The sequence below is a fragment of the Narcine bancroftii genome, chromosome 1 (assembly GCF_036971445.1).
Source record: "Narcine bancroftii isolate sNarBan1 chromosome 1, sNarBan1.hap1, whole genome shotgun sequence".
NCBI classification, from domain to species: domain Eukaryota; kingdom Metazoa; phylum Chordata; class Chondrichthyes; order Torpediniformes; family Narcinidae; genus Narcine; species Narcine bancroftii.
Genome location: NC_091469.1, coordinates 355,047,875 through 355,073,982, shown reverse-complemented (window position 1 = coordinate 355,073,982; position 26,108 = coordinate 355,047,875). Strand labels below are relative to the sequence as shown.

Sequence of the window (26,108 nt, the reverse complement as noted above, 5' to 3'; positions counted from 1 at the left end):
AAGTCTACTTTTCGCTATCCGGCAGTGTTGAAGGTGTTCTATGGAGAATTTCAATCTCGGTTTTTTGACAATGATAGTGAAGCAATGATTTTTGCTGATTCATTGCGGGATGCAAGAGGACAAAGATGTAGTCCACCATTGTCTCCTAAAGAAAAATCTGGTTGTTTCAGAAATGGAAGAAATGTAGAAATGGGAGAAATGGGAATGGAAAGAGTCCAACTTCTCTGGAAATGGAGTCTCCGAGTTTGGAATCTCTTGGATGAACAGAAGAACTTGCTTATTCTTATTTTATTTTATATGTCATTATGATATTTTGATGTTATTCTTTGTTTGGCTGGGAAGGGAGAGATTGGCTCTAAGTTCTATTGGTCATCAGCCACTGGTGGGTGATCCACACCCAAGTTTTGTTTAGGGGTTACTACCTTTTGGTAGTTTTTTTTTGGGCAGGGGGTTTCTCTTTTTTTTTCTCTCTTTTTTTTGATTAATTTTTTTTATATATTATTTTTTTTTTATTTTTTTATTTTCATTTTATTTAGTCTTTAATTTGTGGATTTTTTTTCTCCTATTGGAGGGCCTATTTACATTGATTTGAGTTTTTATATAACGATATTTTTAGTTCTTAGTAACATCAGTAGATATGTCAAAGTTGAGGTTTGCTATTTTTAATGTTCGAGGTTTAAATAGTCCGATTAAGCTTAAGCGCATTTTGCTGTATATTAAGAAAATGAAAATTGATGTTGCTTATTTACAAGAAACACATTTGAATGTCAACAAAAGTCTTTTTTTTTTTTGCAGCTCCCACAGACAATCTTTGTGGGTAGGGCATGTATATTCTTCTTCATTTAATTCTAGGGCTAAAGGTGTAGCAATTTTAATACATAAGAATTTATCTTTTGAATTACAATCAATGGAGGAAAAGGCAGGAAGTATTCTTAAATTAAATTGTAAGATTTTTAGTGAATTTTGGACTTTACTTAATATTTATGCCCCAAATGTAGATGATGAAACGTTTATTTCTGATGCATTTTTATATCTGGGTCAGGCTAATGATAATGTTTTAGTTGGTGGTGATTTTAATTGTGTTTTGGAACCTTTATTAGATAAATTTCCGAAGAAAGTTAAGAAATCTAAAATGGCAGTTCAGGTTCAGGCGTTGATGAAAGATCTTAATTTAGTGGATATTTGGAGACGTCTTAATCCGACAGAGAAGGACTTTTCTTTTTATTCAACTAGACATGAATCGTTTTCAAGGATCTGCACATTTACAGGGGTAAATACAACAAGCAGAATATAAAAGAAGGGTGATTTCAGATCATTCTTTGTTATACTTTACATATGCAACCTCTGAGAAAATTCAGGTGGCCTAACATTGGAGGTTTAATATAATGTTATTAAAAAATACGGAATGTATTGATTTTTTTGAAAAAAAACAAATTAATTTTTTTGAAAAAAAATTCTAACTTTGTTCAAAGTAAGTTTGTATTATGGGATGCTATGAAAGCTTATTTGAGAGGACAAATAATTAGTTACACTCCTAAAATAAAAAAGAATCGATTAAATCAGAGTCTTGAATTAGAGAAACGGATTAGTGAGTTAGAAAAAGAATTTCAGAAAGATGCTACAGAAGATCAGAAAATAGAATTGTCTAGGTTGAAACTGGAATATAATACTCTACAATCTTACCAATTTGAATGTATGATTAATAGGACTAAACAACGATATTGTGAATGGTGAGAGAAAGCACATAAGGTATTGGCATGGCAATTAAAGAAAGAACAGGTTTCAAGGACTATTAATACTGTCAGACAGAATTCGCTTATCACGTATAAACCTCGTGAGATTAATGATGAATTTTGTTCATTTTATAAAAAGTTATATAGATCTGATGGAAAACAAGAAGATGGATCGATTGATTTTTTTTATCACAGTTGAATTTACCGACATTAGAGTATGTAGATATACAGGAGTTGGAAGCACCATTTACTGACTCGGAAATTAAAATGGCTATGATAGAAATGCCGAACGGTAAATTGCCTGGTGATGATGGATTTTCGGTCAAATTTTATAAAATTTTTTATGATGACTTCTCCACAGTTTTTGGAGATGTGCTACGCCAGGTTGGAGAACATTATGAATTGCCTGAGTCTTGTTCTAGTGCTTTAATTACAGTAATTCCAAAGAAACATAGAGATCCTTTGAAAGTATCCTCATATAGACCGATATCGTTGTTAAATGTAGATTATAAAATTATAGCTAAAATTTTAGCGAATAGATTGGCTAAATTTTTACCTAAGCTGATTCCTATGGATCAGACAGGTTTTATAAAGAATAGATATGCCTCAGATAATATTTTACGTGTGATTAGTTTGATTAATAGATTTCGACAATCTTCAGACCATCCGATGGTGATATCTTTAGATGCCGAAAAAGCGTTTGATAGAGTTGAGTGGAACTTTGTTCAAAGTTTTGGAGAAATTCAAGTTCAGTACTCTTTATTGGTTGGATTAAGGCTTTATATAGTAAACCGGTAGCAAGAGTACTAACGAATGATTTGATTTCGGAACCATTTAAATTGACCCGATCTACTCGTCAGGGTTGTCCTTTTATCACCAGCTTTGTTTGCGTTTGTGATCGAACCTTTGGCACAGTTGATAAGACAAAATACACAGATACAAAGTATGAAAGTTTTAGATGAGGAATATAAAATTAATTTATTTGCCGATGGTGTATTGGTGTATCTAAGAAATCCAGCTCAATCTCTTTTACATTTGAAGGAGTGTTTGATGCAATATGGATGTCTTTCTGGATATAAAGTTAATTGGGAAAAAAGTGAAAAAGTGAGTGAAGGAGATTATTCAGCTTATAAGAATATTCTTAATTTGAAATGGACGGATCAAATTAAGTATTTGGGTATAATTTTGGATGTTAATTATCAATCTTTATATAAATTAAATTATGTTCTGTTAATTAAAAAAAATTAAAACTGATTTGATTAAATGGAAAGATTTGCCTATTAATTTATTGGGTAGAATAAATACAATTAAGATGAATATTTTTCCATGTATGCAATATTTATTTCAATCTATTCTGTATTTACTTGATAATATTGTTTTTTGAGATTTGAATAAAATGGTTAGGGAGTTTTTATGGAGAGGTAAATTTTCAAGAGTAGCCATGAATAAATTAACTTGGAAATATGAATTAGGGGGACTACATTTACCACATTTTCAAAATTATTATGAAGCAGCCCAATTTAAATTTATTAGTTTATTGATGGATTTGGAACGGCCCCCTAGTTGGACCAAAATTGAGATGGCAAATATCTCTGAATTTGAAATAGATCAATTTTTGTTTAGATGGAATGTAAATTTGTTACAGCAACATAATGTTGCCTATATTAAAACATTTAATGAAGTTATGGACAAAAAAAAAGAAAATGATAGGTTCGAGGGGTGAATTATCGGCCTTGACTTCGTTGTATAATAATCAACTTATTTCTTTCTCAATACATAATTGAAGTTTATTACATTGGAGATTTAAAGGTGTGGAAAATTTGGGAGATTGTTTTAAAGAAGGTAAATTTTTATCTTCTGACCAGATGAGAGATAGTTATGTTATTGATAAGAACTCTTTGTTTCTTTATTATCAAATTCGATCTTTGGTAAAACATGTGTTTGGTAGAGATATGATTTTACTTGAAATGACTAAATTTGAGACTTTTCTTATGAAGGTACCAGAGAAGGGCTATATTTCATTTATGTATCAAATATTACAGGATGGTATGGATAAAAAGGGGTTGGGATAAATCCAAAGGTAAATGGGAAGTGGAGATTGGTTTTATTTTTTCTGAGATTGATTGGTTAGATATTTGTTATGATAGTGTAACTAGACTGATAAATGCACGCTATGCAATGATCAATTATAATTTTTTACATCAATTATATTTAACACCTGAAAAACTAAAAAAGTATGGTTTTCATTTATCAAATTTGTGTTTTAGATGTGGTAACTCTGTTGGAACTTTTGTTCATGCGGTTTGGTCATGTATACATATACAGTCTTTTTGGAAGAAAGTTCAATTGTTTCTGGAATACCTATATAAGATTAAAATACCCTTAGATCCGACAGTATTTTTATTGGGTAGTTTGCAACCGCTGAAAGGTTTGGGATTAGGTAAGTTTCAACTTGCTTTTGTATATTTAGCTTTATCTGTAGTGAAAAAATGTATTGCTAGTACGTGGAAAGATACGAATATGATTGATATTAATAGATGGCATAATGAGATGAAATATTATTTAATAATGGAAAAAATTACATATGTTTCACGTGATAACTATAGTTTCTTTATTAACAAGTGATTGTTATATTCAGAATATTTACATTTTGATTTACATTGATTAGATCTTAATATGTATGCTTAATTTTTCCTTAATTTTTTTTCTCTCTTTATGGCTCTCCTTAGGAGAGTTGGCTGAAGGGGGGAGGGGGGGGGTTCTTTTTTTTCTTCTTCTTTCTTTTCTTTTTTTTATATATATAAAATATAACGTTCATGTTTATTGTTATATATGTTACTTATTATCTGTACTTTGAACGAATAAATAAAGTTTAAAAAAAAAAGGAAGTGCTAGATTCAAAACCAGGTTGCTGGTGCTGTAATAGCATCATGAGAGCAACTAAGCTAACCGTGTCGTTCAGCATTTAGCTGCCTGGTCAGTGTAAAGTCCAATTCATGGACCTGCCCAACACAATTAATGTATCAGTAGAATTTTAAAAAAACTGCCAACATGAATTTAATAACTGAAGAGACATTCCTGCCACATCTAACAAGTATATCAGGAAAAAGAAGGTAATCAAGATAGAATGGGTCCCTGCCTAAATGACGGCAAGGTCCAAAATGATTAAAGAGAAAGGGATGAAAAATAATGAAGGTTGCACAAGAAGGTCTGTAGATCCTATGATTGCAGTGCAATATGCAAAAGTGCTGGTGAAATGCAGCAGGTCACGCAGCATCATTTGGAAACAGAGGGTAACCAATGTTTCGAGCCTGAGCCCTTCCTTGATGGAGGGCTTGGGCCTGAAACATTGGTTACCCTTTAGTTCCTATACTTACTGCATGACCTTCTGGTGAACTCAAGGCCTCTCTGTTCATAAACATTTCTTCGTCTGCTACAGTTTACTGGCTATGTCCTTTTGTGTATTTCACTGGAAGATAATGAATTCAAGGAGTAGTACATAAATAATATAATGAAGGACAGCATCAACAAGGAGGTTAAGTTTGATGTCAAAGATAGGAGCTGGTAAATTTCCAGGGCTAATGAGATCTATCCAAAGTTGCAATGGAAAACAAGGGAGCTGGTGCCCTGATAGAGATGGGTTCATCTTTGTTTGCTGTGCATGAGGTGCCGAAGGGCAGCACCAAGTAACCTCAGGCTGGTGGAAGTTATTGAAAATCTTAAAGTAGGATTTATGATCATTTGAAAAGGCAGGGGCTGATCAGAAGTCAACATGTCTTTGTGCATGAGAAATACTATCTCATGAATTTGAGTATCCAGGGAAATTGTTGAAGGCAGGGTAGTAAATGTTGTCTTTATGGACTTTAGGTAAGGCATTTGACAATAGGGCATGGTAGAATGGTCTAGATCACACATGTCAAACTCAGGCCCGCGGGCCAAATTTAGCCCGTGATTTAATTATATTTGGCCCGCAAGATCATACCAAATATGTATTAGAGCTGGCCCGCTGGCCACCACGCCAGTATAGCGCATGCACAGCTAATACTACAAATCCCAGAATGCTTTGCAAATGCGTTGGCGTCAGCCCGCTAATCACCCCCACCTCCTCTCTTTACTTTCATTAGCATCTGCAACCTGTCGCCCAACTCACATGTAATAAACCCCTTACAAAAAATGGCCAAACGAAAGACAGAAAACAGGACCTTTCAAGACAGGTGGGAGGGAGACAAACCTGTTTGTCATTGAAGCAAGTTGTTTTTTTTTGACTTGTTGGCTTCTGAAAAAAAATACATTTAAAAGGAGCTTAAAGGCTGTAGAGAAATATTATTTATTGAATATTTTATTTCTCATTTGTTAATGCTTCTTCTGGAAAGAGTTTAACCAAAACTATTATTAAACATTTATTTTAATAAGAAAAAGTTTAACATTACATATGTTGAAAGAAGAGAAAACATGCAGATGTTGTTGAAAATTTTCAATAAATATTTAGTTTGGCCCACGACTTAGTCCAAGTTTTTAATTTTGGCCCTCTGTGAATTTGAGTTTGACACCCCTGGTCTAGATGGTTAAAGTGTGTAGGATCCAAGGCAAGGTGGATAACTGGATCTGAAATTGTCATGGTGATAGGAGGCAGAAGATGGGAGTGGAAGGATGCTTTTCCAATTGGAAAAGCATCCTTGTGTGCCACAGGGATTGATAGCTGTTGTTTAGTGATTTATATATTAAGTTCGATGTGAATTTTTAAATTAAAAAAAATTATGACATAGTGCACAGTAACAGGCCATGTCGGCCCATGAGTCCGTGCTGCTCAATTTACATCCCATTAACGTCCATCTCCAGTATGTTTTCAGATTGTAAGAGATCTGATTAGTTGGTTTGCAGTTGATATGAAAGGTGGTGATGTGGTGGATCATGAGGAAGGTTGTCTGAAGTTACAGCAGAATATTTATCAGATGGACACCTGAGCAGAACACTAGCTGATAGAATTTAATCCTGACAAGTGCAAGGTGAAGCATTTTACACTAAATGGTAGAAGATGAAGAAATATTAAGGAACAGAGGCCTTGGGTTCAAGTTCATTGTTCCTTAAAACTGGCAACACATGTAGACTGGGATGGTGATGACAGCATACACTTGCTGCTTTCATCGGTCGAAGCATAGAATATAAAAGTTGGGGTGTTATGTTGCAGCTTTACAAAACACTGGTCAGACTACACTTGAGAGAATTGTGTGCAGTTCTGGCCACCACATTATAGAAAGGATGTGCTGGCTGCAGAGAGAGTGCAGAGGAGACTCACTAGGCTTTTGCCTGGTTTGTAGGTCTCGCTAGCAAGGATGATGGAGTCTGCTACCATTATTACTTTGAAGAGGCATTTAGACAGTCATTTAAATAGGCAAGACCTAAAAGGATACTGTCCAAATGTGGACAAATAGGATTAGTATAGATGGAAAAACAAGGTTCATCTGAGTGTGGTCGGATGAAGGCGCTGTTTCTGACTGTACAGTTCTGATGCCAAAATGTAAAATGCTAGATTAAGCTAAATTTTATTCTTCCAGTTTTTACAGAAGAACATTTTAATTGGCATTGACACATAGGCACTATAGTTACTGCATCTGCCTCGTGCCTCCAGTCACCTGTGTTTAAACCTGAGTGAAACATGATAGGCTGCAGACACTGTGATTGTAGTAAACACACACTGAAACACTGGAGGAACTCAGCTAATCTTTTCAGCATCTTTTCAGCTGCCAACGTTTCAGGCCTGAGCTCTTCTTCAATTAAAAATCAGAAAAGGCAGAAGCAGGATATATCAGATAAGTCTCAGAATTCAAACAATGGGGGAGGAATCCAGACGAACAAGTGGTTTTAATTGGATATGATAAAGGACTAGGTAGAATTGATCATATCTGTGTGCAAGGAAACAGGGAATGGAGAGATATTGGTGGAAGAAGGAGGTGGGAGGGGAGGTTTTAATGAAAGCTAGATAAGTCGATATTAATACCATCGGTTTGAGGGTCAGAAGATGAGGTGTTTTCGGGTAGTCTCATCATGGCAGTACATGAGACCTGGATAGACATGTCGGCAAGGGAATGGGATGGAGAATTGAAATGGGTGGCCACTGGCAGATAGAACTGAGATGCTTAATAAAACAATCTCCCAGTCTGCATCCAGTTTCTCCAATGTCAAAGAAACCACAGTGAGAGTACCAGATACAGTAGATGAGCCCTGCAGATTCACAAGTGAAATGTTGCTTCACTTGGAAGGAATGTTTGGGGCCCCAAAAGGTGCTAGGGAGGAGGAGGACTGGGCGCAAGTGGAGCATCTCCTGCGGTCACACAGGTTGGTCTCAAGGGGACGATTGGTGGGGAGGGAGGGGTGAGCAAGGGATTCATGGAGAGAGGGGTCCCTGTGGAAGGTAGAGAGGGGAATTTGTGTCTAGTGGTGGGATCATGTAGTAGGTGGCGGAAATGGCAGAGAAAGATGTGTTGGAGGTGGAGGCTGGTAGGGTGGTAGGTGAGGACAAGGAATCCTGTCCTTGATGCGTGAAGGAGTGGAGGGGACCAGGGCAGATGTGTGGGTAATGGAGGATATGCAGGTGATTGCCAAGTAAATGGTGGTAGAGCCATGTTATTTGAAGGAGGAGGAAATCTCTGATGATCTGGCATGGAAGTCCTCATCCTGGGTGCAGATTCTGTCTGATTCTTAAACCTGATTCTGAATATGACAGGATGGCTTTCCTTCCACATCCTGAAGTCCTGTGGGTTGGTAGGTTATTCACAAGTGCAATCTGAAGGAAATTGATGGAATGTGGGAGATTGTATTACAGGTAAAATTAATGGAGGAGAAGTGAGTTTAGCATAATCACTTAATGGTGAAATGACCTCGAATTTAGTTGGAAGTATGAAAATAAAATATTAAATCTTAATAAATGAACAAAATAAGTGCTATTGTGTAAAAAGTCTGCATTATAATTATGATTCCATTAAAACTGAGTCGGGAATTTTTTGACCATATTTTATATGGAAAAATAATGGTTTTCTGAAACTTGTACATAGTAGCAGTTCATATAATTTAATATTTTTGAGAGGGAAAAATAAATGCTAATAATAATAGTTGATCTGGTGAAAGAAGGTGGACAAACCTTGATTTCTAAGTCAGTAGGAAGATGTCAGTCATTCACATTTCTAACCCTAACCCTAACCCTAACCCTAACCCATGTTTGACAAATCTGATTGAATTTTTTGAACAGGTGACTAGGAATGTGGATGAGGGTAGCGCAGTGGATGTTGTCTATATGGACTTCAGTAAGGCCTTCGATAAGGTACCACATGGAAGGTTAGTTAAGAAGGTGCAGTCTTTAGGTATAAATTTTGAGATAGTCAAATGGATTGAACATTGGCTGAAAGGGAGAGGCCAGAAAGTGGTAGTGGATAATTGTCTGTCAGGTTGGAGGCCGGTGACCAGTGGTGTGCCTCAAGGATCTGTATTGGGCCCATTGTTGTTCGTTATATACATTAATGATCTAGATGATGGGGTGGTAAATTGGATTAGTAAATATGCAGACGATACTAAGATAGGTGGAATAGTGGATAATGAAGAAGGTTTTCAAGGATTGCAGAGGGATTTGGGCTGCTTAGAAAAGTGGGCTGAAAAATGGCAGATGGAATTTAATGCTGATAAGTGTGAGGTGCTTCATTTTGGTAAGAAGAATCAGAACAGGACATACGTGGTAAATGGGAGAGCATTGATGAATACAGAAGAGCAGAAAGATTTAGGAGTAACGGTACATCGTTCCCTGAAGGTAGAAACTCACGTGAATAGGGTGGTGAAGAAGGCTTTTAGTATGCTGGCCTTTATCAATCATTGCATGGAATATAGGAGTTGGGAGGTGATGTTGAGACTGTATAAGACGTTGGTGCGGCCTAATTTGGAGTTCTGTGTGCAGCTCTGGTCGCCTAATTATAGGAAGGATATAAACAGAGTGGAGAGAGTGCAGAGAAGGTTTACCAGAATGTTACCTGGGTTTAAGCATCTAGAGTATAGGGAGAGATTGGACGGATTAGGTCTTTATTCTTTGGAGCGTAGAAGGTTGAGAGGGGATTTGATAGAAGTATTTAAGATTATGAAAGGGATAGACAAAGTGGATGTGGATAGACTATTTCCGTTAAGAGGAGGAAAGATTAAAACAAGAGGACATGAGTTAAGAATTAAGGGGCAGAGGTTTAGAGGTAACATGAGGGGGAACTTCTTTACTCAGAGAGTGGTAGACGTGTGGAATGAGCTTCCGGGAGAAATAGTGGCGGCGGAGTTATTTGTATTATTTAAGAAAAGGTTGGACAGGTATATGGATGAGAAGAAGATGGAGGGTTATGGGCATTGTGCAGGGAGGTGGGACTAGAGAGGGGTGTTTGGTTCGGTGCGGACTAGAAGGGCCTAATGGCCTGTTTCCGTGCTGTAAATTGTTATGTTATGTTTATGTTAATTGATATCTTTGTATAAGATTTTCTGCAGGCTATCTTTGTGTGTTAATAATAAACATTTGCATTATTGCTAGCTCAAGTCCAGGGCAGAAATTGATATTTGAGCATTTATTGGATTTTTTTTGCTCTGTGTTTCCCTCCTCCCTTTCTCCCTCCTGGAGTCACTGGCTATTGGTCTATCACTTAATCTGTACTTTCCGACATTGGGTCATCGTGCTGAAATGGTGCCACTTTTGTTCCATGCACTTGCCACCATCACTTTCTCAGCTGCCTGCCCCATATCTACCAAAGCCAGTTTTTCAATGTTTCTGAGAACGGGCAGAAATATAACTGTGTCTGTGGCATAATGAATTAGTGGTTTTATTTTCCAACATTCCTTCCCATTAACATTCATTGATCAAGGCTGAGTAAAATGTAGCCAACATTGCAAGATGGTGGAGCAAGGCAGGAACTAATGAATCCTTTCCAACAAACATATTTCTCAGACAATTTTGAGTTGTATGCTGCAGAGAGCAATAGCTGTGACAATAAAATAAAGCAAACTGCAGATATATTCTCTGGAACAAGATGAGAAGAAGAAGAGCTCTTCCTCTTCACAAATGCTTTTACTTAATCTTGCATAAATAAAGGCAAAATGAGAATAGATTGCTGAACAGCATAGTTACATTGATATTATGTTATCTGAGTAACATTTCACATTATTTTAAAAAGTTTGTGGTTAACATTAAACCAGTACAGCACATAGCTCTACTCTATAGATGGTGATTCATTATAACCAGCAACCATTCTTGAGTTTGTTACTATCGAGGTGTACTAGGGAGAGCTGAGCCGCCAACAAATAAAGGTAAACTCTACACTTGGCACATCCAATAGGAGGTCATGAGAGAGGTTGTAGCATGCAGGAAGTATGCCAACATGTGGTCCAGTTAGTGTCTATCCTTAGCAATGTCTTTTACCACCCACGTTAAACAAGATGCACCCTTAAGCTCACATCTCAGCCCATTAAGCCTTACAGGGATTGTTACCCAGTGCCTTGGTGGCTTACAACACACTGAGCTCTATCCATGGGTTGAGTTCATTTTAACTGTTTCACTACAGTGTGATGTCAACACAATAGTACATAGCTAGGATGGCAGCATTTCCTGTTCAGCAGCTCTGTGGGTCACCCATCTGGCTCTGAATAATGCCATGAAGATCCTTTAGCATTGTTTGTGAGACGACATTATCAACTCTAATTAGAAGAGACTTTTCAAAATAGACGGGTGCTGCAGGAAACTTTTACTAACGTGGGAGGATATGGTTATAGGTTAGGAAGGGAAAAAGGAAAAAATTCCCTTAGCTTTGCATAAATTCTGCAAAACTTGTTTGTCCATGAAGAACTACGATTGCTAGCCCAATTTCACAGAAGACCTGCCGCCTTCTTTGATTTTTTTTGGTGGAGAATTAAGTTGTAGTGAATTTTAGTTATTTACTGTTGTATTCATTTGAAACCAGGATGAAATAAGATGAAAAAAAACCATGCTAGTTTTTCATGTATAGCTTGTGTTGCAACCAGTTGGCTAGATTTAAAGGTTCTGGGTATTTGTGCAGCAGTCTGTTATTTGTCAATTGTGGATAATGTAATTCTTTGAAAGTTGCAAGGTTCCTTGTTGAATGGAGATAAGTATGTTTTATAGTAATGTCCTTTATCACGTCTTCAAGTAATCACAGCGACGAAGATGACCTGCCTCCTGCCTTAGCTGCAGCCACACGCGACAGTCCTCCCCCAGTCAGTAAACCATCTGCAAGTGATGTTCAGCAATTACAGTACCCCACCTGCATCAAGGTAAGGACGTTGCTTTAAGATTGTTCTATCAATTCATTCTTAAATACATGTTAACCTGTTTTTGTACTGTTAATTGAAATGTTGTGTTATCCTTTGTCAGTGACATTTTATTTTCCTTTTGTTTTGGACTGTAATTGTTGCAATGTGGTTTCCAAATAACTTGTTTCTCAGTACTTTATTCCTAAATAATAACAGTGGTCCTTCATCCCCTATTCTAAACCTATTTCCATTTTAGGTGCAAACCAAATGCTATAATTCATTTCAAGAGAGTAATGTATTATTGCCAAATTACTGGCTGTTTTATTTTGATTTAAGTATGCAAAAATGATAAAGAACTTGCATTTATAAAACATAAATACCAATATATTTTGTGTACATCCCAAATGGCTTCAGACATAATGAATTCTTTAGAAGCATATCTATTAATACAATGTAAGAAATTTAGGAAGCACACAGCAAATGATTATAGAACCATAGAAAACAGGTCATTCAGCCCATCTAGTCAGTGGAAACCATCATCTCCCTAGTCCCACTGAACTTCTTCCATTTCATAACCCTCCAGACCTCTCCCATCCATGCACCTATCCAATTTGCTCTTAAAAAACATGATGGAGCCCACATTCATCACATCAGATGGTATCTCATTCCACACTCCCACCACTCTCTGAGTGAACTTCCCTCTAATATTTCCCCCTTAACCTTTCCCCCTTCAGCTTAAAAGTGTGACCTCTTGTATTTATCTCCCCCAATCTAAGTTTGAAAAGCCTATTTGCATTCATTCTGTCTAAAACTTTCATAATCTTATAAACCTTTATCAAATCTCCCCTCATCTTCTTTGCTCCAAGGAATAAAGTCATAATCTGTTTAATCTTTCCCTGTAACTCAACTCCTGAAGACCTGGCAACATCCTAGTAAAACTCTACACACTCTTTCAATCTTATTGATATCTTTCCTGCTGCTGGGCGACCAGAACTGCACACAATATTCCAAATATGGCCTCACCAATGTCTTAAACAACTTCAACATAACAGTGGACCAGTGCAGGGCACTGCAATAGGAGACCATTCCCCCTCTCCCCCATAAGAAGGAGAAGCCTGAAAGAGGGCCCCACAGGGAATATAACCATGGCAGCAGACCAGTGAGGAGCTTGATAGCTGAAGGACTATCACCAGGCTTCTGGATGCTGGAGATTGGCTCGTGAGAACCAGGGATGAGGATTTGGTGAGGGTACCAATGGGAAGAAGGACTGTGAAGGAGCTTCTTGATTGTATCACGTTTGGAACTAAGAGCTGGAATGATCAGGAGGCTGTGGGAGCACAGGGGTGCTAATCCATTGACATTCAACATCTCTGAAGGGACTCTCTTTTGCTTCTATTTATTGGAGGGGTTGCCACGCTGATGATGGTGTGCCTTTCCGAAAGACAAATTGTTGACAAATTGTATGCATTCATGTACATGGCAATAAAGGATTCTTGAATCTTAAAACACATCTAGAAATGTTGGGTTATACTTGGGTTATCCTCTGGAAACTTGCAAATCAGATCCCCACACAATCTCCTCTGTTATGAACAGAGTGATCCCAGCTTTACTAGTCTTTCTACTATAAAAGTTGCTCACCCCTGAAACTTTTTGTTACTATCCAGTGAAATTTTTGTTTTGTTTCTAAATCTCATTCATTCTCTCTGGGGTGACTTAAAAATATAGAGCCAGCATTCACTGACTCTTTAAATGTTACATTACATTGACAAAAGTCTCATTCTTTAGTTTTGCAGATTAACAGTAGTTCTCTCCTTGTGATGTGCGGCATTTATTATAATTAGCACTGCACTTACTATAAATATTTCCCAGCATACTTGCCATTTCTAGAAATTTATTTTTGTCATTTCACATGGGGAATTTTTTAAATTAAAATAAATTCTACTTAAATATAATGTAAAGTAGGCCCAAATGGTTTGAAAAATGTCCTTATGCAGATGTACGTAAGAGTACAAAAACTCCTGTATTTCAACAGAATAATTCGGAAGAAGACCAAACTGATTTGGCTGCTCCAGGAGATCTTCTGATGGACTTCACTGAAGCTACTCCTCTGGTTTGTACTTAGTGTCTGTCATTTCAGACTATTATATGGATTACAAAACATAAACAGATAATAAAATCCTAGAAACCAGATTGTGATTGCTTGGAGAAATAATGCTATCTTCTATTATCATATTTGTGTCCTTCTAATTTTCCTCCACCATTTTCCAGTGTTTTTGTATCTCCATTCATGATGATATAAAATGCAACACAGTTGTCACGGTCAAAAAAAAATAAAGAATCAGAATGATATTGTACCCAGGGTGATGCTCAAAGTCTGCAATCTCAAAAAATTTCATCCCCTACAATCTCCTATAAAGTCAATTAGTTCAAGTCTGTAGGTGGGATCTCCCTTTTGTTTGACTGAGGTGAATTAATTCAAGTCTGACCAGGAATTAACCTGGAACTACTTGGTCCAATTTGCTCTGATGTATACCCATTAAAACTGAGAAGGTTGAATGAAATCTACATGTGTTCTTCCACAAAAATCAAAACGGTCATTTATATTTGTCTGTTTTAATCTTCAATTGATTTGCTTAAGGTATAAACAACAATTTTAAAACCAGACTGATTAATTTGACAGTTTCTGAGGCTCATGTTGTGAAGTTGCTCATTGGATTTTAGAAATGATAGCGACCATTTTAAATAACATTTTACTTTCTGCTTTGTTATTTAAATATTAATTTGACAGTGAGTAATTGAGGGGTTCAGAAAGTAGGCAGAGGAAAGATGTTGAGGCCCATATGATCAACCATGAATACTGGGACTTGCATAAGAGACTTGATGGCCTATTCCTTCTGCTGTTTTTTATGTGTTCTTGAATAAAACTGCACTACTGATGAAATCTGATTATACATAGAGAATGGAGCATTGAAAATAGATTTTTCAACTAAGGCTTGATAATGTAAAGCAATGGTTTTCAACCTATTTCTTTCCACTCACATACCACTTTAAGTATTCCCTATCCCAAAGGTGATCTGTGATTAGTAAGGGATTGCTTAAGGTGGGATGTGGGTGGAAAGAAAAATTTTGTAAACCACTGTTTTAATCGTACCTAATTGATTTGTTATATGCATGTTTTCATAACTCCAAAGGAAATGGGCCAATGACAGTTTTTTTTTCTCAGGCAAAATATATCAGTAACAATTGGGTCTGGAGTGGTGATTCTCAACCTTCCCTTCCCACTCACATACCACCTTAAGCAATGCCTTACTAATCAAAGAGCACTGATGGCATAGGGATTACTTAAAGTGGTTTGTGAATGGAAGGAAAAAGGTTGAGAACCATTGATGTAAAATGTTGGTATGGAAATGTCAAAGAGAAAGAATTTGTTTTGTTCAAACAGAATTGGACTTCTGAGAGTAATTGGTCTATGTTGGGAGCATGTCACTGAAGTCCAGCAAAACTATAATAATTCTGTATTAAATTGTTTGGAAATCCTGAATGTTTGGCATTTGGCTTGCTCATTATTCTAGAACATGAGCCAGGCTCTGAAATGTGCGATATAAACTGGAGTCTAGAATGTGGCTGAGACTGAGCAGGATCCAGAACACTAAGCGGCAGGAACGTGGGTAGATTACAACCAGAGCCAGGATCAAGAATCCTGGTATATTTCCCACCCCCTTTAAACACACAGAGTTCACTGGAAAATTTATTGTTCTACTTTGTGGCATGCAAGAAAGGAAAATAAAAGTGTGTTTGTTTTTTGATCGGAAGAACATTCAATTATTCTTAATATTGCCAGTGGGCCACCACCAAAGACCTAAGAGTGCAGGATTACCAGTGTTTCATGAGATTTCTTTTTATGTCACTTCTGCTGTCCAATGCAATGTAGTTGTTAGTGTACTGCTACATTGAAGTAATGTTTCATTTTTAAGTTAACAAAGCCTGATTGCTTTTCTTTCTTAAAGGCAAGGCAAAACATGGTATGTAAATAACTGAAAATGTTAAGGTCAATTTGAAGTAACCTATAAGCATTTAAATTTGTTTTCAAGATATGAATAATGGTGGTAAGACTGAGATTTATTATCTGTTTTGGTCACATTTGTTTTCCTGAATAAAAGTTTCTGTGCAATTAATAACAATACTCATGTTTCATGTTCATTATACCATTAGCACTACAGCATCAACTTTGCTTGTTTTTGAGTTTTCTTTAATTTTGCAGATAAAGACTGTACCACCCCATCGTTTTTCACCTATACAGCAATTTCCAGTAAGTACTTTGCAAATAAAAGATTGCTTAATAGTTTTATTTTAAGAGAGTCAGCATGAATATACTCTGGGATATGTTTGTAATTTTTGTCTTTATTAATCATATCTTTTGCATTTTCAGATTGATATGGAGTCCCGAGGACCCCAAAAACCAGCAGCATTAGACAGGGTTACTTAAGCAAAAGTAGTTTTTAATTATAATTGAACAAGAAAACAATTAAACTTTAACTTATTGCTATCAACTTACCTACCTAACCTACTTAATCCCCCCTCCAATACTAAGCGCAGGTGTGTGTAATGTATATTTAAGATTAGAAAAGTTCTTTGGATCACAGTCTAATCTCACTGGTTGCAGGCAATTCTTGTACTGCGCACAGAAGTTAGCATTAACAAAGTTCACCAGTCTTGGTGCTTAACAGGCAAATGATTACCACTCACGAGGGTTCTTGTTAGTCTTCAGAGAGAGATTCCTTCTTCAGGACATCCACAACTGATTCCTTCTCAATCAGTCTTGCTGACGAAACTTGCCCCCTTCAAGGGTTCTCCAGATGATCCTCTTTCTTTCAGGTCACCTTTCAAACTGCCAGTCTTCTCTTTTGACCAGGCATCCTTCCAAAGTTTGCCAGTTTATCCCTCTGGAACTGATTTCTGTGTCTCTCCTCTCTGTTTTCACACCCTCCCACTCTGAGAGCAAAACTATTCTCTGCTGCCTGAAAAGATCACATGTTCCCAGGCAAGCTGTATGTTGCTACATTTTTGCTTTCTGCAAAAAACATTCTGCAAAAGACCTGCAAAGATTCTGAATTTTAAAATATGTGTGTGCTAAACCACCTCTAAATACTCTGTCACACCTTCCCCCTTTAAAGGGAATTTTAACTCTTGAGTTAAAATTCAGTTATGAACTAAACTGTCTTAAAAATTACTAAAAGAGATAACAATACACAATACAACATGTTATAATACAGAAATTCAATTTTGAAAGTATTTTATACATGATCTATTTTAACATCTTGACAAACAATTGGCAATAACATTATTTAGACTTCTGATATGGTTAATTGCAGATCATATTCTTGTAATATCAAACTCCAGTTTAACAATCTTCTGTTTTTATTCTTCATTTTATTCAAAAACACCAGAGGATTGTGGTCAGTGAATATAAAAATTGGTTCATGAGAGGTACCAAGATATACGTCAAAATTCTGCAGAGCAAATATGATAGCCAACAGTTCTTTTTCAATAGTGGAATAGTTCTTTTGATGAACATTGAATTTTTTTGAAAAGTAGGCAACTGGATGGTCTATTTCATTATGTTTTTGCAATAAAACTGTACCTGCTACTCCCTCACTGGCGTCCCCTGCTACAGAAAATGGTCTGTAAAATTACACAAGATGTAATTTATAACTTTTACAACAAAAACATGTTGATGCTTTCTTACACTATGTTTCATGCTGTCGTTGATTACACTTTTGCACAGTAGTTCTTAATTTTGTCCATTTAGAATTAGCATAATTTGGTTTTATTTGCCGTTAACTAACTTCTCAGCTTTGCAAATAATGATAAAAGATAAAATGTAACATTCAGATGAAAGCAAGAAAGGATGTGAGGAGCACTGATCTTGTTGCATGCTAAAATATAGCTCCAAAATAATGAATGCTGCACAATATTTAACAGCCGTACAAGACTGCTCAAGGTTAAGTAAATCTTAAAATGCTATATTCTACAATTTGCACCACTAGTATCAGGCACTACTCAATTCAACAAACAACTTTGGTAGGCATCACCTTTTAAGATAGAAATCATGAGTAACTTCTCTACATCCATCCATTATTTCTTCTCCTCATCATGCATCACTGGTTCCTGGATTACACCAATGCATTGCTGGCCACTGCGTAACCCCTCATACCCTGTCCTCATTGTGCTGGCTATCTTCACTCTATCTTGATGAGGGGTTCAGACAGAAATTAATTTCACCTATTGATGCTGTTTGATCTGATAAGTTCCTCCGGCAGATTGTTTTGTGCTCTTGACTCCAGCATCTGCAGACTCTTGTGTCCTGAGGCATTTCTTCTCTCAGGACTGTGAATCATTGGAATGTTCTTAAACTGAGAATTCTGGAGGCTGAATCCTTGAATATGTTATTATTTTTGGTCTTTGGAGATCAGACAGAACAGCCCAGGCAAACATCACATCAGCATGAAATTGAAAGACAGAACATACGAAAGGGCCCAAAAGAGCCTAGTGCCTCTGATCCCATTTCTAACATGTTCATCTAACCAACATCTCACCCCCACATCTCAGAGCTTGCGTATAATGGCCTCTGTTCAAGTCTGACTAGCTGGCATAGTACTCATTAGCAGACTTATATCTTGGAAGCAAAGACAATGCATTACTGGAGGCCTCAGGAATCAACCCAGTGGAAGAAGTACATCTGCACTCTCTCAGTGTAGGTAGCAGTGGTGTTCTGTTGTTTTGGCTGTCAGTAGAATTGAACCATGGTAAATGGTAGTCAGGCAGATAGACCTTTGATGCCTGATCCACAACCATTGCTGACATTTAAGCTGCTAATGGTATTAACATGTCACAGTTGCGCACTTACCTTCATCATGAGTGGCGCCGGCTGTAGCTGATGACTAAGTGATGCGACACGTTGTGGGGGGGTGGGTAATAGCGCGTATGCACGGGTATGTTAAGCGTCATTATACAGGTGATGTATCCCAGATGCAAGAGGAGGAGAGTGAGAATGTTAGGATCACCTGTGTGGTTGTGAGCCAATGAGAAGGTTAGAGGAGTTTAGCTGGGTGGATAGTGACTGGATGTAAAAGGGCTGGATGGCTTAAAGTTTGTCAAATATGTTCATGAAAGTTTCTAAACCAATATATAGATGTACCAATGTTATGACCCTAGAGGATCCCAAAACCCAGCAGCAACAGAAAATCCCTACATTAACTTTCAGCCATGCATTCATTTACCATAACCTCCTATTACTGCCCTCGCTGGCTTGTGGCACAGGCAATAATCCAGAGATTGCCACCTTTGAGGTACTGCTTTTATATGTTCCTTCCTTACTCCCTATCTTCCCTCTTCAGGACTTCATCCCTTTTCCTATTAATGTCATTGGTATGAATGTACACCATGTCATCTGGCTGCTCATCCTCCTGCTTTGGACTCAGTCTGAGATGTCCCTGACCCTGGCATCTGGGAGGCAACATACCATTCAGGAGTTCTTGATCTTGTTCACAGAACCTCTTATCTGTTCCACTCAATATTGAATCCTCAATCGCTATAACTCTCCTCTTCTCCCCATTCCCTTCAAAGCTGAAGGGCAAGACTTTGTCAGAGATCTGACCACTACTATTTGTCCTTGGTAGATTGTTTTCCCCCACAACAGTATTCAAAATGTTATATTTATTGTTTAAGGGAATGGCCACAGAGGTGCTCTGCACTAACTGCCTATCCCCCTTCCCTCTCCTAACAGTCACCCAGTTACCTGCCTGTTGCCTATTGGGTGTGACAGTCAACTGACAGGTTTAGTCTACCTTCTCCTCTGCCTCCTGAATGATCTGCAGTTCATCCAGCTCCAATTCCCTAAACAGTCTGTAATAAATTGCAGCTGGATGGACTTCTTGCAGGTGCAGTCATCAGGGATACTTGTTGTGCTGTCTCAGATTTACTATGTCCTGTAATTGAAACATACCACTGTTACCACCACTGTCTAGTCTGGGTTGTTACGTTGCAGACCAGCAGCAATAGAAATTCACCAAGAGACTGTTATTTTTAAAGACAATATATTTATTAATAACTACTAATAATATAACACATTAGTTAACTTAACCCCAACTATGCACAAATATATCTGTGTGTGTGTGTGTGGATTACCCATACCATTACAGTTCTGGCACAATTCTGGAAAGTAAATTTAAAGTTCAGTCTTAGAAATCCTGTGTTGAAACTCAGACTTTTAAATTGTTGCACAGAAGTAATCACAAAGGAGGTGAGACACTGAGTGATCAGACTGCTGAAAAGTCACGAATCCTTGTCAAGTTGCTTCCAGAGAAATGTTCTTTCATACGAATGATTGTCACAATTCTCCTCTTCCTTGTGTAGGGAAAACAAAATGTGTGACTTCCACGATGCTTCCAAAACTCAAGCATGAGTCAGACGAAATGGCCATCACAATGGTCACAATCCAATGCAGAAATTCTCCTGTTTCCTTTACCCAGATATGGGTCAATCAAAATGACCATTACGGTGGTTCACTCTCAAGGAGAATCAGCAGATTTGTCCATTTCACACAGTCATTCCACCTCTGTTCATCAGGTGGTTCCTTGAAAAAACAACCATTGTTCTTAGTTCTTTTTCCAGAGCATCGCTTTGTTTATTACCAATACTTAACCGTGCCACTCTGGCTTGAAACAAGCTGTGAATGGTTGTAACTTGCACTAATCCTTAAAATGATGGTCACTAAATGAAATGTGATCCTGTAATAGGTATAATATGAAAAGATTTTACCAAACCTCACCTGTAGCACATTCTCAGCCTCTGTTCGCACCTGGCCGCTCATTTTGTGTCTGCTTCATTTTTATTTGTTCCTGCCAATGAATTGCAATTTGATTGGTTCGCTCATATAAAACCTATTGTTTAAAGAGCATGTAAGATATCAGAACAGTATGAGAACATGTAAGAGTGGCAGTAAATCCATTCTCTTTCTGGGTGTCACCTTTAATGCTCTACAATGCTATATTTGCAAGAGAGATGCAGAAAGAGATGTGCTTTTTACATAGAAATCCCACAATATTGCCATAAAAAAGACCCGACATTCAGTTGACTTTGCTCATTTACACTGAACCAAACAAAGCTGGCATAATGCTGGGTCATTGTGTTATTTTACAGAGCAAGCTAGCATTCTGGGAGCAAACAGCATCAACGTCACAACAGCGTCAACATCTAGTGTCACGTATAACATACCATATTTGACGGCATGTTAGACCCATTTTTTTAGCCAAAAAAATGGCTCAAAAATATTCCCCTGGCCTTGTATGTGAAGTTGAAATTAAGGCTGTTGGGGGGAGTGGGTCAGTGGGATCAGTGTGGGGGCTGGTGGCAGGCTGTCAGGAGACTGTCCCAGTAACCCGCTGTCGGTCTCTACACTGGTCATTTTTGTGTTGAGAAAGTGTCAAGTTCAAGAGAGACAATTCTGGACAAAAGAGTATGCAATCAAACATTACATTTATTAACACACAACAATTAATAGAAGAGTGTGGGAATATCGTAGCAAAAATAAAACACGCACAATTTATTAAAGAGCTTGGGAAAATATGCAGAATTTAATAAAACATGTGCACAATTTATGAAAGAGCATGGGAAAATCTACTGCAAGTATTGATCTCTAGCAGTTGATTTCAAACTTTTTCTTTCCACTCACATACCACTTTAAGTAATCCTTACTAATCACTACTATTTAGTGTTGGGGGCTGGAGGTGGGCTGTTGGGAGAAGCGGGACGGTGAGCTTCAGACTGTTCAAACTGAGGACAAACCCACAGACCAGCTTGCTCACGGCACAAAGTGACAAGAGACACCTGGGGACAGCTGAGAGCGGGGTGATGGGATCAGTGTGGGGGGATGGGCTTTTATCACAATGCCACTCCCTAACACTAACCTCCTCTCTCTTAATATCTGAAGGTCTGTCAGTGACTGTCTTGAATACATTCAGTAACTGAGCATTCATACCCTCCTTCTGTATAGTTCCAGACTCAGTACCCTTTGATACATACTTTTTATTTTATTCATGAATGATCAAGCCCTATTTTGAAAGACCATCAGCCACTCCTCTTCTGTCCTGTCAAAACCATGAATTATGTATTTAAGAATTAAATAATTTCTCATTCTCCTGCCAGCAACAGTGCTTCACTCACCTAATAAAATGGTGAGTCTAATAGGGGATGCATCACTGTTTCACCACCAGCTCATTCCATCTCCAATGTCAGACATTTCATCTCCAGCTCATTTCAGACTTCTGCATTTATGGGAGCATACATAAACATCTGGAATGGGCCAAACCCCAAGTGCCTGCCAATCAGGTATTCCTGAGTGAACTAGATTGACTCTTCCTTTTACCTTTGCTGTACAATTGCAGCTCAATCTGTCAGACCTAGTATCAAATCAGTGTAGTACTGGGAATGATACCTTGCTGGGGTGGTGCTGGACTCAGCCACACTTTGTTATTGCCCTCACCTGAGCAGCCCACAGCAACACTAACATTTTGCAGATGTGTAATTCCAATCACTGAGAGGTTTCCATGACTGTTTCACCAAATGGAGGGGCCAATGAATGGCAAGTGGGCTTCAGACTGTTCAAACTGAGGACTAAGGTCAGCGCCAGAATGAGTGTTAGAGGGGGACATTAGGGTAACCAGGAGGGGCACAGTCCAACATTTGTAAATTTGCTCAGGAACTAGTGACATCTGGGAGCAGGGGATCAGAGTGGGGGCTGGTGGTAGACTGTTGGGAGACTCTCCCGGTGGCCCGCTGTGGACCCCGCACTGATCCCATCACCCTGCTACCCCAGGAGAGTACAGGCAATGGGCCATTGGGAGAGAGCGAGACAGTGCTATTATTATTAAAAATACTTTTCCTGTTGACCTACTTGCATATTTTGTCCAAGTTTTAAATGCTTACCCGTAAGTAGAACCATAGAAAACTACAGCACAGAAAACAGGTCATTCGGCTCTTCTAGTCTGTGCCAAAACCTCATTCTTCTAGTCCCACTGACCTGCACCCATTCCATCACCCTCTAGACCACTCCCATTCAGGTATCCATCCAATTTATTCTTAAAACTTAAGAGTGAGCCTCAAATATCCCGGAATGAAATGGCTGTGTAAAAGAGATGCAGAGAATGTGAGAATCAGAGAGAGAGAGAGTTGAGAATATTTGCAACATGCTTTTTGTCTCCTCCACTGAAAGTTATCACCCAGCTACTTTGTAGCCACTGGAGAAGCATCTAATAAGAAAACAAGATGACCAGGAACAAATTAAAATCACTAGGGGATTATGAACAGTGATTGTTCTATTCTCTCATTTGCTCTACATATGGACATTTAATTTGTAAATTTTGATTGAAATCTCTATTATATTTTATTTTTATGTTGTTCAGAAGTAAACAATGAAAAGGTTAGTAACTCAAATTGTTATTTATTTATTTCATAGTCTCATCTGTAAATGGCAGTCAATGTTGCAGCAGCCTCTTCCTCTCTTGGCTTCTTGCCTCATCAGTAATAACAAGTTTGGCAGAATGCAGCAAATCACCACAAACCTTTAACACCTGCCCAGCCAACTAGAAGGATCATTCCCCCCCCCCTCCCCCCACCTCTTTTGTAGTCAAAGGAATTATTGATTTTGGCCATCGTTTTTTTTTAATGATTGAACATAGAACAATTCAGCACAGTAGAGGCCCTATGGTCATCGATGTTGTGCGAACCCATATATCCTTTTCTTTAAAAAAATGTACTAAACCCTCCTTACCCCATAACCCTCTATTTTTCTTTCATCCACGTGCCTGTCTAAGAGTCTCTTAAATGCCCCCATTGTCAGCTTCCATGATTATCCCCGGCAAGGCACTCCAGGCACCCACAACACTATGTAAAAATACTTATCCCTGATGTCTCCTAAATATCCCTCCCTTAACTTTGTGCATATGTCCTCTGGTGTTTGCTGATCTTGCCCTAGGAAACAGGTGCTGGGTGTCCACCTTATCTATACCTCTCATAATCTTGTAAACCTCTATCAAGTCTCCTCTCATCCTTCTACGCTCCAAAGTGAAAAGTCCCAACTCTGCTAACCTTGCTTGATAAGACTTGTTTCCCAATCTAGACAGCATCCTTGTAAATCTCCTCTGCACCCTCTCCATAGCTTCCACATCCTTCCTATAATGAGTGAACAGAACTGAACACAATACTCTAAGTGTGGTCTTTGTTACCAAAGATTTGTACGGTTGTAACATGACCTCTCTAATCCTGAACTCAATCCCTCTGATATAAATCCAAGCCTCCCATAGGTCTTCTTAACTATCCTATCAACCTGTGCGGCGATCTTGAAGGATGTATGGATTTGCACCCCAAGATCCCTCTGTTCAAAGTGCATCACCTCACACTTATCCAGATTGAAATCCGTGTGCCACTTTTTTGCTCGACTCGGCATCCTGTCTATATCTTCTTATAACCTTTGACAACCTTCAGCTCCATCCACAACTCCTCCAACTTTCAAATCATCTGCAAACTTACTAACACATCCATCCGCCTCTTCATCCAGGTCATTTATAAAAATCACAAAGAACAGGGGTCCCAGATCAGATCCCTGTAGTACTCCACTCATCATTGACCTCCAGGTAGAATTCTTTCCTTTCACTGCTACTACTTTGCTTTTTTCCTACAAGCCAATTTTTTATCCAGACAGTTAATTTTTCACTGATCCTGGGACTCATGACTTTCTGGATGAGTCTCTCATGGGGGACCTTGTCAAATGCCTTGCTGAAATCCATGTAGACCACATCAACCACCCTACCCTTTTTTGTTTCCTCTCCAGAAAACTCAATTAGACTCATGAGGCATAAACCTTGAGTAGTATGTACTTCTCCAAATGCTCACAGATCCTATCCTTAAGAATCCTCTGCTTAAGAATCCTCTCCATTAGTTCACACACCACTGACATAAGACACCAGTTTATAATTCCCAGGATTCTCCCTATTATCTTTTTTAAACAAGGAAACTACATTTTCCATTCTCCAACCCTCTGGCACAAAGATCATAGCCACTACCCCAACTATCTCTTCTCTCACTTACCACACCAGCCTGAGGTATTTCACATCTGGCCCCAGGGACTTATCAATCTTAATGTTTTTAAGAAGATCCAACACCTCCTCTTCCTTAAGCTCCACCTGTTCATTTTTGATGTTACCATGATGAAGGTCCTTTTCTCATGAATACTGACACAAAGTATTCATTTAGGACCTCCTCCACCTCCTCTCCCTCCAGGTACCTGTTGTCTACTTTATCGGCCCTACCTTCATTCTCGTCATCCTTCTGTTCTTCGCATACACAAAGAATACCTTAGCATTCTCCTTAATTCAACATGCTAAGGCCTTCTCATGCCCCCTTTAAACCCTCCTAAGTTCTTTCTTAAGCTCCTTGCTAGCTATCATATACTTCTTGTGATCCCTTCCTGTTTCCTGCTTCCTACATCTAATGTATGCTTCCTTCTTCCTTTTGACTTGTTATCTTACCCGTTTCATCAGCCATTGTTCCCTTTTCCTACCATCTTTTCCTTGTCCCAGTGGAACAAACCTATCTTGAACCCTGCTCAAATGATCCCTAAACTTCCTCCACATTACTTCTGTGCTTTCACTCTTAAACATTTGTTTCCAATTTATTCAAGCTAGTTCCTGCCATATCCCTTCATAATTAGACCTTCCCCAGTTCAGCACTTTCTCAGTTTGATTGTTTATATCCTTTTCCAGAACTATATTGAAGCTAAGGGAGTTGTGGTCACTCTCCCCAAAATGTTCTGCCTCCAAGAGGTCTGCCACCTGACCTCCATTCTGGAGTTCATTCTCCAGAACCATATCCAGTGTGGCCTCTCCTCTAGTCAATCAGTCCACATGCTGTGTCAGGATTGAGCAGCTTTTAGTTCATGTCAGCAATATGCATAGGCTTGTGTCGCAAAAAACTGCCATGACAGCTCTTGTGCCTCAGTAGCGGCCCATTAGTTTGCTGTAATGATTGAAAGACAGC

At 38.3% G+C, this 26,108-nt stretch overlaps 1 protein-coding gene across 3 annotated transcripts in view; it reads left to right on the top strand.

Annotated features, from left to right (window-relative positions):
• epb41l4b (erythrocyte membrane protein band 4.1 like 4B) overlaps positions 1–26,108 on the top strand; it is a 332,591-nt gene that overhangs the window by 298,576 nt on the left and 7,907 nt on the right. For 2 of the 3 annotated variants that reach the window (XM_069911692.1, XM_069911699.1), the window contains exons 21-23: positions 11,912–12,035; positions 14,047–14,124; positions 16,276–16,323. In XM_069911692.1, the coding sequence (XP_069767793.1) occupies positions 11,912–12,035; positions 14,047–14,124; positions 16,276–16,323 (250 nt within the window). Of the gene's footprint in view, positions 1–795; positions 818–11,911; positions 12,036–14,046; positions 14,125–16,275; positions 16,324–26,108 lie in introns of those variants that run through there. The other variant, XM_069911705.1, reaches the window with a different exon arrangement.